We start from the raw sequence: 13,953 nt of genomic DNA on the forward strand, positions 1-13,953 counted from the left end.
ATATATAAAAAAGCCTTAATTAATGGTTGAAAATTCCATTCTGACTTAGAAATATGTATCTGAAATAAATGACAAAAAAATCAAAAATATTTTCCAACATAAATTTTGCTTTCTTAACAAATAATATGTCAAAGGTTCCATTAAAATACTATAAAAAAGAAATATGTATATATAATGTTACATGTATTTAAGGATTTTATGATTGATAATATGCAAGCATAAATATTCGACACAAATACATATGCAAACATCATGATATGGGTGTAATAATGTGTGTTATTTGTCAATTATTGGGGTAATGTGTTAGAAGTGTGATGATTTATGACAAGAAATATTAAAAGTGTGATGATTTATTTCATCCAATTATGGAGAACTAATCCGTACTTTTTGAATGAAGGGGTTGTACAAACCTTAATGAATAAGAATCCTGATATGATTGGTTCTAGGCTCCTAAATTAGTTCATCAACCAATGCACAAGACAGTGTTTTAAATGCTGACCATTTCAATAAAATAGTCACATAATAAAATAAAGTTATGATGATTGATATGAAAAAATATTTTGCTATTTGAATTCTCAGTATGTTATTCAAGATGATGAGTTTTGAATGTGGATCCATTTAGGGTCGATTTCTTCCTCAGATCCAATTGTTTTCCTCGCGCAGAGTTACGATTTGAGTTTCACATTGGAACTAAGTCTTGATATACAAAATTTTGCTAACTTTGGCTAAGACTTGGGTTCCCAGTGATGTTTTTATTTGGCATTGGTTCAGCCTTTTCACGATATAATCTCTCTATTCAATTTCAAAATTTTACTAACTATCTTTTTAATTTATTTATGATCTGAATAATTTATAAGTCTATTTTTTCACAATATTAATCCATACATGATATTCAGATGAATTTTATTCAAGAAAAACACAAATTATAATTGAAAGAGTAAAACTAATGTATCATAGTTGAATGAAAAATTCTAGAGGGGAACCAACTGGAGCTGTAGCCATGTGCATCAGTTTCTTTAATTTTCATGCACCAAAACACAAAGTCTCTGTAAATATCATCCATAATTTTAAAAATTTTTATAAATATCTTTACTGCAAGATCGTAAGTTTTGTTATTTCCTCAATCCCATAAATACAAAATTTTAATATTATGAGAAGACAACTATTTATCCTCTTTCGTATTTGAATAAGATAAGGGGAGGTATACTTTTGTTAAGAAAGAAGATATGATATAACACTAATTAGAGGTCAAAGCATCATATAACAGATATAAGCTTGATCATCCCTGGCTGCTGGATTGCTCATCAGACTTACTCTTACTCAGTTCATCATTTTCTCATTTATAATTTTAAATATTAATTTGAAAACAATTGTTTCAGCCTTTTGTATTTACTACAGAAATGAATAAATTAAAAGTTATTCTGATGTCAACATATTCACAATTACATTATTATCAGTCCCTTTATTTTTAAAAACTTATAAAATAAAATAAATAAGATGGATATATCAAAAATAAAAAAATCAAATGTTGTGTGATGCGCTGCTTCTTTTAAAAATAAAAATAAAATTTCCATATGTTTTCTGCATGTAAAAAATATTTTTTTAACAAAACATTGACAAAAGTAGATGTTTATATGTTGAAAAACCATTTTATTGATCAATTAAAGTTATCTTTACCGAAATATTACTCATATATAGCAGATGATTTTTCACGCTTTCATAAGAAATCTAAAGGATTAATACACGTATCTTAGAATAAGACATACAGTAGTTTAATTGAGATATTGGATTTTATTTGGAAAAAAATAGGTTCAAATCGAAGTCCCTTTTCCTAAAGCAACATCTCTATATTGGTGCAACATGCTATCATATTTTACCATGCGTTCATTAGGGTGACTAGGCAATGGAAATTTGAAATTTACATCTATACACTAGCTAAAAAAATTTCAATTAAATTCATAAGAATAATATTTTAAACTCAATTGGCACATAGACCAAATAAAACCTACATATATTCTATTAATTAGATTGAGTGAATTTAGAAATACAAAGAGACAATTTTAAAAGGTCTCATAGGAATATCAGGAAATGACTTTGTATTGTTTGGATAAACATTCCTGGATATATATCCAGGGAAACCTTAAGAACAACGGGATAAAATATGGTGCCTATCTAGTATTTATTAACCTGTATAGGAAAGGATGTCAGTGCTTTGATACAGGTTCAGTCTATTCTCTATTGTTTTATTGGGACTTTTCTTATCTTGGAACCTCATTATGAATCTATTACCCAATCAAATTTTTAGGCCACCAAAGCCCAAGTCTAAATAAAAATGAAAATAAAAATTGGTTAACATTAGATGAGCCTCTTCCCTAACCTTTGTTATGTTTTTTTAGCTACCAAAATTTTCTTGGATAATTATAATTTATTAATTTACCCTTTATGAAAAGGTTGAAGAAAACTTGGTCTAAAAAGCTCATGTCTCACTCTACGAACTCTCAATTTCTCAAGATGTCCCTACTCAATCTCATTTAAAAGGATACCCATATCATTATAATTCTAAATCTCAATAGATCATCTCAATCTTCAATGTTCAATATGAACACTTCTATTCCAACCTCACTTCTCACTTAATCCAATTGTAATTATATATTTATCTTAATACTTAGATCAACTTTATAATTCAAAACAAATAAAATTAAATTCAATTAAACTCATCATCAAATGACTCAATATATCTCCCTCTCAGTTTGAATTAATCCAGTTGTTGTGTCTCTCGGTCATTATTGATTAGTCACACTCAAAAGTATTTTCCTCAATTCAATCCATATAAGTATACTCCCAATTAAATTATAACCCATACATCCTATCTATTCTCCTTAATATATCTCAAGTTTTATCTCTATGATGTCCAATATATACTTATATCTTTGATCCAATGCTCTAAAGTAATTATTCCAGATATTAATTATATTCAGTTATTCCTCAGTCAATGGTGTTAATGCTAATGTCTCGTTCTCAATATAGTTTTGTAATTTTGGTCTCAAATTCCACCCCCTCAATATCTCTTTGAAAATTCTTCAATTTTAAATCCATAACTCTCACTAAATCAAATTTACTGATTTTTATTCCTCTTGAAATATCTTAACCTTTTCCATTCCAATTTCGAATTCTTATTCAAAGAATTTATCAAAGTCTCTACTATTTAAACTGGCCATTTTGAAACCCACCAAATATAATTCTTTTGAAATTATTAGTAGATTCCTTAATAATTCACTCAGTATCTAATTGAAAATAATGTGTTTTCTCTCATCCTTTAATTCTTGTGTTCTGATCTTTATTGTAGATATTTTATGGATATAAACTGCTAAATAAATCCTTGATGATCAAGCTATATTTACCTTGAGATATAATTTTCCTTGAATAACAGTTTCAAATATTCATGATATGCATGCAGAGATCAAAAAATATATTAATGATCAGCATTGTAAGAGTGAGGGTAAAATCTGCGCCTTCAGGTGAATCTTTTTAAGCTTAAGAATGTCTGCCACCTCATTTGAAATTTTCTTGCACCAAAAAAAATAAACTTCTCACTGTGTTTCAGTATTGATATTGGTTTCGAATCGTCTTCAGTGTCATCTGAAACATTTTAATTTCTCTTTTGTGTTAGTTTTAAACTACATAGTATCATTTAGCACTTTCATGTTAACTAATTGTCTAACATGCATTGAATCAACTATTATCCAATCATTAAACTTTCAAGGGAGGGAGGAAAGCACCCAAAAATTAAATATTTACTCAGTTGGAAAGCCTACTGTGCAATTCAATTCCACTATAGTACTTGCATCATTTTGATGATGTCAAATCATTGATTGATTCATCAGATCTATAGTTCCGGATCATCCTGTACGTGGACGATGGACGGGATGGGATAAAGATCGTCCTGTTCAACTTCCAAAATATAGTGCAGGGATGTGGATGGGATGATTTTTTTGTCTGACGATACAAAAACCATACCGTCCATTCTTGCCGGGATAAATTTACATCTCGTCTGGAGAAAAACCGTCCCGTCCCCCGTCCAAGATGAAAAAAATCACGTTTTAAAATTTTGATATATTAAAAGTATGTTAAAAATCACGTGTTTGAAAAATCATGTTTCAAATTTGTTGTGCTGGTCGCACTGCATTTAGGCCGCAATCAGCTCTCTGGCTATCTACCCCTCCCCCTCCACCTCCTTTGGTGACGTTGAACATCACCGGCTCTCCTTCTGTGCTACCTCTCTGTCCTCATCATCGGTGTTCTTTTCCCCAACGTCCACCACTCCCGTCCTCATCATCGGAGATTGCTTCCCTGAAGGCGGCTCGAAAACGGTCGAGGCATGTATGATGTCATCCAATATGAGATTTTTGAAAGCATAATGATACTGTGAGTATCATTCGGGTACGTTCTTTGTTTTCTAGGTACAACAAATTATATTATCAGTATCATTCTGCTCTAATTGTGTTATCAAATGTCTCTAAAATATTATTGGATCGAGTATTTATTAACTTTTAATATTTTCTTACACATATGTCGGCATCTTTTCACATAGTATCTTAAGAATATCTCCCAGCTGACTCTTCTTTCTATCATACTATATCTATTCATATCTTAAAATAAACAACAGTTTGAAGAGATTAATAACTACATATACACCCACGAGTCATGCTCTGATTAGGTTATCAAATGTCTCTTAAATTGCGTCGGATCGAGTATTTTTAAACTTTTTATTATATTTGTCCTTTCACGATATTCCTATCATATTTTCTTACACATATGTCGGCATGTTTTCATATAGTATCTTAAGAATATCTCCCAGCTGACTATTCTTTCTATCATACTATATCTATTAATTGCTTAAAATAAACTACAGTTTCCCAGGCCAATCTCTATATTGGTTATAATTAATTTTTCAGTCTTCTTTTCTTCGGCATACTGTAATATGGATCATGTTTATGCTCTTTAAAATTAAACCTTCTTCAATCAATATTTTACTACACTAACAATGACGTAGGACGACTATGGGATGGACGATTTAGGGCGGATGATGAGGCTATGGGTAGGAATGGCTAAGGGAAAAACAATCACAGAAAAATCCACCCGATTCGACGGGAAAAACCGAAAAAATGATCTGGTGGTGCAACTCCGACCGCTATGAGGCGGGAGTTCCCTCTTCCCCACGACGATGCCTAATCATCAATCACCTCGATCTCGTCGCGAAAAGAAACACGAAAAGAAAGAAGAGAAAAAGAGAAGAGATTCGAAATCCTCTAATTCTGGCGGTGGAAACGAAAATACTGAGCGAGCAGTGTCGACACCACGGGGTCAGGTTCATGGGTCGTAGTGCTGCGTGTGGTGCGTAGAGAGGTAATTCTGCTGCGTGCGTCGCGGCGCGCGGCGCGGGCGGATATCGAGGCGCGTTGCGCGGGCCTGGTCCGGGTTATGACGCGGGGATGGGCGGGGGGGCGCGACGCGGCCGCGCACCAGCAGACGCGCGAGCGCGCGGCAGCGCGGCGCCGCGCCGCCCGGCGCGCCCGCGCCGCGGCATCGAGCGCGCCAGGCGCGGCGGGAGGAAGCACGATGGCACGCGGTGATGGCACGCGCGGCGTGCGCGGTCGCGGCGCCGCGTGCAGCCGCGGCGGCGGTGGTTCTTGCAGCGGGCGGCGGGCGCGCGGCGGGCGTGGCGCGCGGGCGCGACGGTGGCACGCGCGGACGACGGCGAGGGGTGGGGAAGGTAGGAGGGCAATCAAGAAAGAAAGAGTTAGAAAACTCAATTCTTGAATTATGATTGCCTTGAAGTATTGATGAACTGAGCCCTTATATAGGCCTTGGAGGAAAAGGAAAATAAGAAAAAAAAATAAAAGAAGAGCGTAAACAAACGTCACGCCAAAGGAGCAGTTGTGGATCTGCCTTCATGACGCGCGTGGAGACGCAGGCGTGGAGTGGTGATGTAACGAGTGGTGTGGCGGTATGCGGTTGACTTCTTCTGGACGTTGACCTTCTGCGTTGGTGGTTGTTGTTGACTTCTGTTGACTTCTTGACTTGCTGCCGTCATCCGTGTTGCCGTGGCGGTCCTGTGGACATGCATTGGCGTCCTCGCCATCAAACAATTTGGTATTACCTGAATTAATAAAAATCCTTACTACCAATTTAAAATAAATAATTTTTTAAACTATACTATAATTTTATGCCTATAAAATATATGATTTTCTTATCTTGTTTTGCACATAAATTTGCAATTAGATAATCAGTGTTGTGACAATTTTTTAGTTAAATATTTATAGAAAGTAGACAACTGCATAGTTATTTTGTACAATTAGTTAAATCAATATATTTGTGTCGTAATGCACTAACTTACTAGAAGTTTGTTTACATGACTGTACTTGAATGACTAGCCAATCGTGGTTATTAAATAAAAGTGGTTTAAATCGAATGAAATATGCAAGGAAAGTGTTATTTCCCACCTATGACTCGTGAACACTACCTACTAGAATCATATTTATATAATTAGATTATTACAAAATATGTAAGAAAACTTTTGCACTGCTTTCTAATTATTTACTTACCAAGGTTGAGATGATGTTAATGGTTGGTCATATTCTTTTACGTCCATAAAATCTTTGTGTTACACACATAAATGCTCTATATTTAACTTTTCTGCAATTGATTCTGACCTTCACGATAACAGATTGTTAGCTTTCAAAGGAATTCCTTTTGTCCTCCCACATTTATCTCATTTTTCTTCAAAATAGTATATCACCTCATCGCACACTCTTCATTGATGCAAATTTGATATTTTGTGCTAACAATGGAATTATGCATAACTCTATTTTTTTGCTTCTCTTACCTCAATTTTCTTGGATTTTAGAGAAATATGAGCGTCATCACTGAGCACATCAGTTACGCCACCACTGTGCAAGTCAAAATACCACTCGAGCATAGGCACCTGATCTTGTGCATTTTTGTCATTGACCAAGAAAAGGTACAATGTGATCATTCCATATATCTCAATTTGTCATATGTGTTAGGTGATTAATGTGTAAGAGGCAGTCAGACTTTTTCTTGGATCCATTGGTCTATAGATTGTTCAATCAATCAATCAAAAACTGATCGATTATCAATGATGATAAATAAATGGGATTAAGAACACAAAAAAGAAGAAATGGGTTCTTTCCACCCATCTACTTTGTCATATGGCACACGTGTAATGGATCCATCTGTCCATTCTACTCAATGGACTTGAATCCGATCAGTCCATTGAGTAAATCAGATTGATGGATGGTTTGACCTGATTGATTTAATATTCTTTCACATGGATAGTTGAAATACAAACATCATTATTTTTTTATGATCATTAATTTTATGAACCTATGATGCAGGACGGGAAGACGTCGTCTACGTCCTGCGACGGAAGAGTCGTGAGGTCCATTTGTCCTTCTCAAGGACGTTCATCTTGGACGGCACGTTCCGCTCTCAGTGGGTGTCCCGGAAAGGTCCTGCGCGGGGTCCTCAATTCGTTGGGGCCGAAGGGTGTCTCTATCTTCGTGTGGTACACGCTCCACGGATAGTCGTCGAGGTGCAGGTGGGCCTGACTACCGGTGGGTGGGTAGGTTCAGCCGGCCGGACAACGAATACGGTGGCGAACACTGCAGCGGCAGCGTCAAGCGGCGGCGGCGTCGAGCAGCAGTGGCGGCGTCGGCAAGCGGCATCGGCGAGCAGCGGCGGAGGCGTCGAGCGGCGGCGGCAGTGGCGTCGAGCGGCGGCGGCGTCGGCGGCAGCGGCGTCGGCGACAATGGCGTCGGCGGTGGCGGGCGGCGGCAGCGTCAGCGGCGGCATCAGCGGCGGCAGCGGTGTCGGCGGCGGCGGCGATGGCGGCGAGCAACGTGGCGGCGCCAGAATCGGCTGGGGTGGCGGCCCAAGGTGGCGGCAGCGGCGCGGCGGCGGCGGCGGCCGGGTGGCGGCCGGAGCGCTGGCGTCGGCCAGAGGTGGCGGCAGCGGCGGCGGAGGTGGCGGCGGTGGCCGGAGGTGGCGGCGGCCGGCGGCGGCGACGGCCGGGGTGGGCCGAGGTCCGGGCCGCTAGTGGGACCGCGGTTTGGGCCGCGGTGATGGGCGAGAAGGCCCGATGGGCCGGTGGCGGCCTGATAACGAAGGCCCACAGGGGCTAGGGCTGACGTGGCCACCTCGGGAAATGTGCCCGGTGGCTAAGGGTAAACGACACCTCAGGGCGCGGATTTGCGGCGCCCCGGGGCGCAGTGTCGGCGGCTGGGCCTGATGGGCCCGGCCGGCTGGTGCCGCCGACAGGCGGCGCCCATTGGGCCGGTCGGTTGAGCTGGGGCGCGCGGTGGCGCGGCCTGGCTCAGCGACTGGGAGTGGCGCAGCGGGGCTGGGCGCGGTTCGGCAGCGCGGGGCGGCGCGGCGATGCGGCAGCATGGGCGACGCGGGGCGCATAGGCGGCGCTCGGGCAGCGCGAAGCGCGCGGGACGGCACACGGGCAGTGCATGCGTCGCGGGGCACGGCGAGGCAGTGCGGGGCGCGGCGAGGCGGTGCGGGGCGCGGCGAGGCGGTGCGGGGCGCGGCGAGGCGGTGCGGGCGGCGCGGGCGAGAGGCGGCGCTGGGCGGGGCGAGGCTGTGCGGGGCGGGCTGAGGCTTGGGCGCGCGGAGCGGCTGGAAGGTGCCGCCGGCGGCGGTGGAGCCGCCTTCTTCTAGGTCTTTCTGACCTCTCTTCTTCCAAAAATTTGTTTTCTCAAAGGGAAAAATCTCTATCTTTCTAGTACATAGGGGTTCCTTATATAGGACCCGTGAGGAAACTTAGGGGAAAGCTAAGCTTAAAAGATGAAAATTTATCTAAACCTAGGGAAAAAAAACACGGATAGCTTGAGGGCTTCGCCATCAACCTAGAGTTTGGAACACAGTATTTAATCTCCAGCATTTTTAATATTTGAATGTGCCTCTAGTATTTCATGAAACTATGCATCACATGTGTTGTATGAATGAGGGCATGTTTTGAATTAATCTGGTAGAATAATGGAGTCCACATCGGCTACCACCACGAAATCGACTATTAGGGCTACACCGTCTGTGTCTGCTGAGTACCTTGGAGTAGAGGTTGATGACAATGTATCATCTCGAACCAGAAGAGGCAATCGATCTAAAGTTTTAGATCGATTTGTTGAAGTTGGCCCATACGAGTACCAGTGTACGCTTTATCAAGTGCAAAACCCCACCCATAGGCTCGTCATTAGGAGAAATAAAGATAGGAGCACAAACCTCTTTTAGAGACATCTAGAAATAAAATTCTGATTTACCCTAATTATCTGTTAAAGTATTCATTTCACGCAATTTATTTAAGCTTGGAAATACTGTATTAAATGATTATGGCATGTCTAAAAATAAATTATAGTCTAAATTAATGAGGGGATTAAATAATGAATTTTCTTCATTTTTGTGGAATTTATTAATTTTTTTGGCAATTTGATTGAGGAATAATTTTATGATTTTTCCCTAATTATCTGTTACATTATTCATTTACGCAATCCATTTGATCTTCGAACTACTATATCAAAACGATAATGTCATGTCTAAAAATAAATTATATTCTTAATTAATGAGGGGATTAAATAATGAATTTTCTACATTTTTGTGGAAATCTGTTGGATGTTTTGGCAATTTAATCGAGGAATAAATGAATTTAATTTTCTGATTTTACACTAATTATCTGTAACATTATTCATTTTACGCAATCCATTTGAGCTTCAAAATATTATACTAAAATTATAATGGCATGTCTAAAAATAAATTTTACTGTTAATTAATGTGGGGATTGATTAATGAGTTTTGAACATTTTTCTATGCATTTATTTAATTTTTTGGGAATTTAATTGACAAAGAATTAAATATTTAAATCGCAAAAGGATGCAACTATGAGAAAAATAAGAGTTTACAGTAATTTTGAAAATCAGAGGGACTATTTTTCAAATTGTGTTGCATATATGTCTTCAAAACAGTTCTAGGTCGCATGTTGCAGGCGTAAATATCTAATAAAAATAGTTCCAAGGTCTCCTTGAATTAATATGGCATTTTCTAAGTTTTTTAGGAATATGCGGAGGAGAGAGAAGACAGAGGGACATACATGCCATTACTTTTGAGCTGCGTCAGTTTGCTTGCACGTAAAAACACAGGTACTTTGATGCAAAATGCTGTTGGATGTGAATCCTACTGGTTTTCGTCCTTCTCTGACCGTCCATCATCTGAGACCTATGGACGGGACAGTTTTTTCGTCTGACGGGACGATCACCGTCCCGTCCGTTCGTCCCCGGAACAAATTTCCGTCCTGGTTTTAGTACATTCCTGGAAGATTTGTTCTTCCTGGGACGAAAAAACCGTACCGTCCGCATCCCTGCACTATTTATTATTCAGATCTTGACAACTGAGAACTGGCTGAAGCAGTTAGGGTTAGGTTTAAGGCGGTAACTTCACTGCAAAACCAGGCGAGTGACTGGATTCAAGATTTTATTTCATTCTTCTTTAAGAAGACAGATTTCTACTCACTTTAAGGGTTTTTCTTCCGAGTTCCAAACCCTCTCTCTCTCTCTCTCTCTCTCTCTTTCTCTCTCTCTCTAGGATGGTGGCGGACAAGGGAAAGAGGGCGAAGGTGGCGGAGAATGGAGGGGAAGAGAACGACCACATTGACGGAGAGCTCGTTCTCTCAATCGAGAAGCTTCAGGAGATTCAAGACGAGATCGAAAAGGTGAAAAGTTGAGATTTTTACGCGGATTTCGTGTTCCTATTCTGTTGTTGGCGTTTCTGCGATTTACCCTTGTCAAATTGCGCAATGGGATTTTGTTTCTTTTTGCTAATAATTGATACTGTTGGACCTTTTTCCTGTGGGTGAGTTTCTTTGCGAACCTTCGTATTTTGTTTTGCTACGTATAAATTCAGATGGAAAAGATTTAATTTTACAAACATTAGTGCACTTTTTTGGTGAAATTATTAGGGTTTCCAGATTCCTTTCGAAGTGGTGAGTAATTAAAATTATCATTAATGAATGACTATTCCGTGGATACATGTATTACGTTCTGAATACGTCAAGCTTTCTAGAAAACGAGGTCTTCAATTCTCATCGGTCTTCTCAATCCGGCATTATGATACGGAGATATCAGTGAACTTTAATGAATTGCTAACAGGGAATTGAAGCGGTGGTCTTGGAATTGAGATATCATAATCAGATCTGTGCTATTGAAAAGTTTGTTTGTGAAATAATAACACCTAATTTGATTACAAATTAAGTGTTATTATTTCACAAACAAAACATCTAAATTTGATTCCATACAGAATGTATTCACGAGATTGACTGACAGAACAGTTTTTCCTTCCGCTGCTCTTCATGAGCTGACGTAATCCAACATCTACTGTTCTTCAGGTTCTATAATTGTAACTAAAGGGTGTATAATAGAATGCTATTTTGTTGGATAACAATTCTGAAACTTTGCCCTAAAATTAAGAGTTACGCTTTCTTCAGGTCAACGAGGAAGCAAGTGACAAGGTATTAGAGGTTGAGCAGAAGTATAACGAGATAAGGAGGCCCGTTTATGTCAAGCGGAATGAGATCATCCAAAGCATTCCTGATTTTTGGCTTACTGCGGTGAGTTATATTTCGTTATTCTTTCTGTTGGTTTAAAGCTGTAGATTAATCATTTTTCAAGCAATATTTTTATCTTTCGCCTCAAATGACATATTTGACTATGTAGTTTATGAGCCATCCCGCTCTTGGCGAGCTCCTTAATGAGGAGGATGAAAAGGTATGCAGATGCCTTAAAATGTATATTTAGAATGATGGTTGGAAAATTGTAATTTATCGGTCTAACTTCATTTTTCTGTTACGTTTCTTTTTAGATTTTCAAGCACCTAGTCTCCTTAGACGTGGAGGACTCCCGAGATGTAAAGTCAGGCTATTCGATTACCTTTGTGAGTTTCTTTTAAATCTTTTAAATACAATCTAGGTCTGCGTTTTAGGTTTCAAGGCACCTGATTATCATTTTATTTCAGTCTTTTTCTCCAAATCCTTATTTTGAAGACACAAAGCTGACGAAGACCTTCAGCTTCTTTGACGATGGCACAACTAACATAACAGGATCAAAGATAAGATGGAAGGAGGGCAAGGTGTGTTTCAGTAGGATTAAATGCGTTGAAATGGTCTTCTCATATAGTCTGTGACCCTTGTTTTGCGATGATATTAGGATATTGCTAATGATGCTGCTCCAAAGTCAAAGGAAGGAAAGAGAAGTTTTCATGATGAAAGGTAACCAAACTGTAGCCGTTAATATCTGAATTTGTGCTCTAAAATTAAAATTGACATCGAAGCTGGAATTCTCATAATAACTCTCTAGAACTGTTAAAATATGAATTTGAGCAGACTTTTTCCCCGTTTTTCTTGTTTATTTGACAATGATGAGGCCGAGTAATTCACTTTGTATTGTTTATCATACAATCATATCCATGATAACATTGCCATTATCTCGTCATCTTATTATTATTGCCTTGTCGTTGTCTCATCACTTCCTCATTATCGCCTTGTTTTATTGTCATATCCTCGTCCTCGTTACATTTACTCCCATCATAGCCTTGTCCTCTTCTTGCCTTCATTGTGATCTATTTTTAATCTTTTGTCTCTGTCGGATACAGTTTCTTCACCTGGTTTTCTGAAACTCAGAACAAAAATCTCCCTGATGGCTTCCAGGATGAGGTATCCACCTTGACGTTGTTTGATTCACTGTCATAAGCATCATAAGAGACCAAAATCGTTTTAGGGATAATTTATTTTCGTTGCCCTCCAGGTTGCCGAGATCATTAAAGAAGACTTGTGGCCAAATCCTCTAAAATACTTCAACAACGTAAGCTTCAGCCATGTGATATGTGGTTTCATTAACTATAACTGTAGTTTGTGCCTGAAAACGGATTTGTATCCAGGAGGTTGATGATGACGAACTTGACGGGATTGAAGATGATGAGGTCTTTTTTTACCCCAACTTTTCTTGCAGCATATCTATCTATTGATTTATGTATCTGCTTGTCTATCTATTTCTTTGTGTATCTACTTATCTATATATCTTTTTATTTACGTATCTACTTATCTATCTATCTATTTATTGATGTATCGACTTAGGTATCTATTTGTTTATGTATCGACTTATCTATCTATTTATTTATGTATCTGCGTATCTAACTATCATATATCTAGCTACAATGACAATGTTGTCAGAGAATGCACATTTCCTTACCATGCGAGTGAATTTCTGTCGCAGGGGAGGGCCACAGATGATGAGGATGATGAAGATGATGACGACAACGAAGGAGACGAAGAGGATGATGACTGACATTCTTCCATCATTGCAACTATGAAGAGGCTTCAGAGTTGTATAAACTAAAGCACATAACCGGCCATTTTAATTTATCTATGATATTTCCCTCGGCTCAACTGGTATGACATCGAATTGAAATTAGAATGTGTAATTAGTAAATTGCTAGCTATTTCACGGATTACTAATATCCATACGAAAGTCGATGAAAAATCTCAGAAAATACGTAGGAATGAATCACACGTGAATACTCAGATGGATTGCAATATGTGGCTAGACTTTTGTTCGCTTATATGATTAGTTAATGTGGTTTGACTTTGACAACTTAACGATTAATTTTTTAAATCGCAATTGTTTATGAACACTTTTGGTTTCAAAATTTTGTTATTTATGAAAAAATGACTTTAGTCACTTTCAAACGAAATACGTGGATCAAATTTTCTGCATTGCAATTTTAGAGTATTGTTAAAGCATCGTATGTTTCCTGTTTTACGAGTATTCTAGGTCGAATCTTGGAGGAGATGTTGAATTTAAGTTGTGGAACAGTTAAAACTTGGGT

The 13,953-nt window shown here is 38.8% G+C and overlaps 1 protein-coding gene across 1 annotated transcript; it reads left to right on the forward strand.

The window, feature by feature from the left end:
* The first annotated feature begins 10,508 nt into the window (after positions 1 to 10,508).
* Positions 10,509 to 13,513, forward strand: LOC144713929 (NAP1-related protein 2-like). Its single transcript, XM_078588670.1, has 10 exons — positions 10,509 to 10,786; positions 11,558 to 11,680; positions 11,787 to 11,837; positions 11,932 to 12,003; positions 12,085 to 12,198; positions 12,276 to 12,337; positions 12,721 to 12,781; positions 12,873 to 12,929; positions 13,006 to 13,047; positions 13,341 to 13,513. The coding sequence occupies exons 1-10, from the start codon at positions 10,661 to 10,663 to the stop codon at positions 13,410 to 13,412; spliced, it is 780 nt and encodes a 259-aa protein (XP_078444796.1). The 5' UTR covers positions 10,509 to 10,660; the 3' UTR covers positions 13,413 to 13,513.
* Positions 13,514 to 13,953: the final 440 nt, after the last annotated feature.

This window comes from Wolffia australiana, chromosome 16 (genome assembly GCF_029677425.1).
Source record: "Wolffia australiana isolate 7733 chromosome 16, ASM2967742v1".
Lineage (NCBI taxonomy): Eukaryota > Viridiplantae > Streptophyta > Magnoliopsida > Alismatales > Araceae > Wolffia > Wolffia australiana.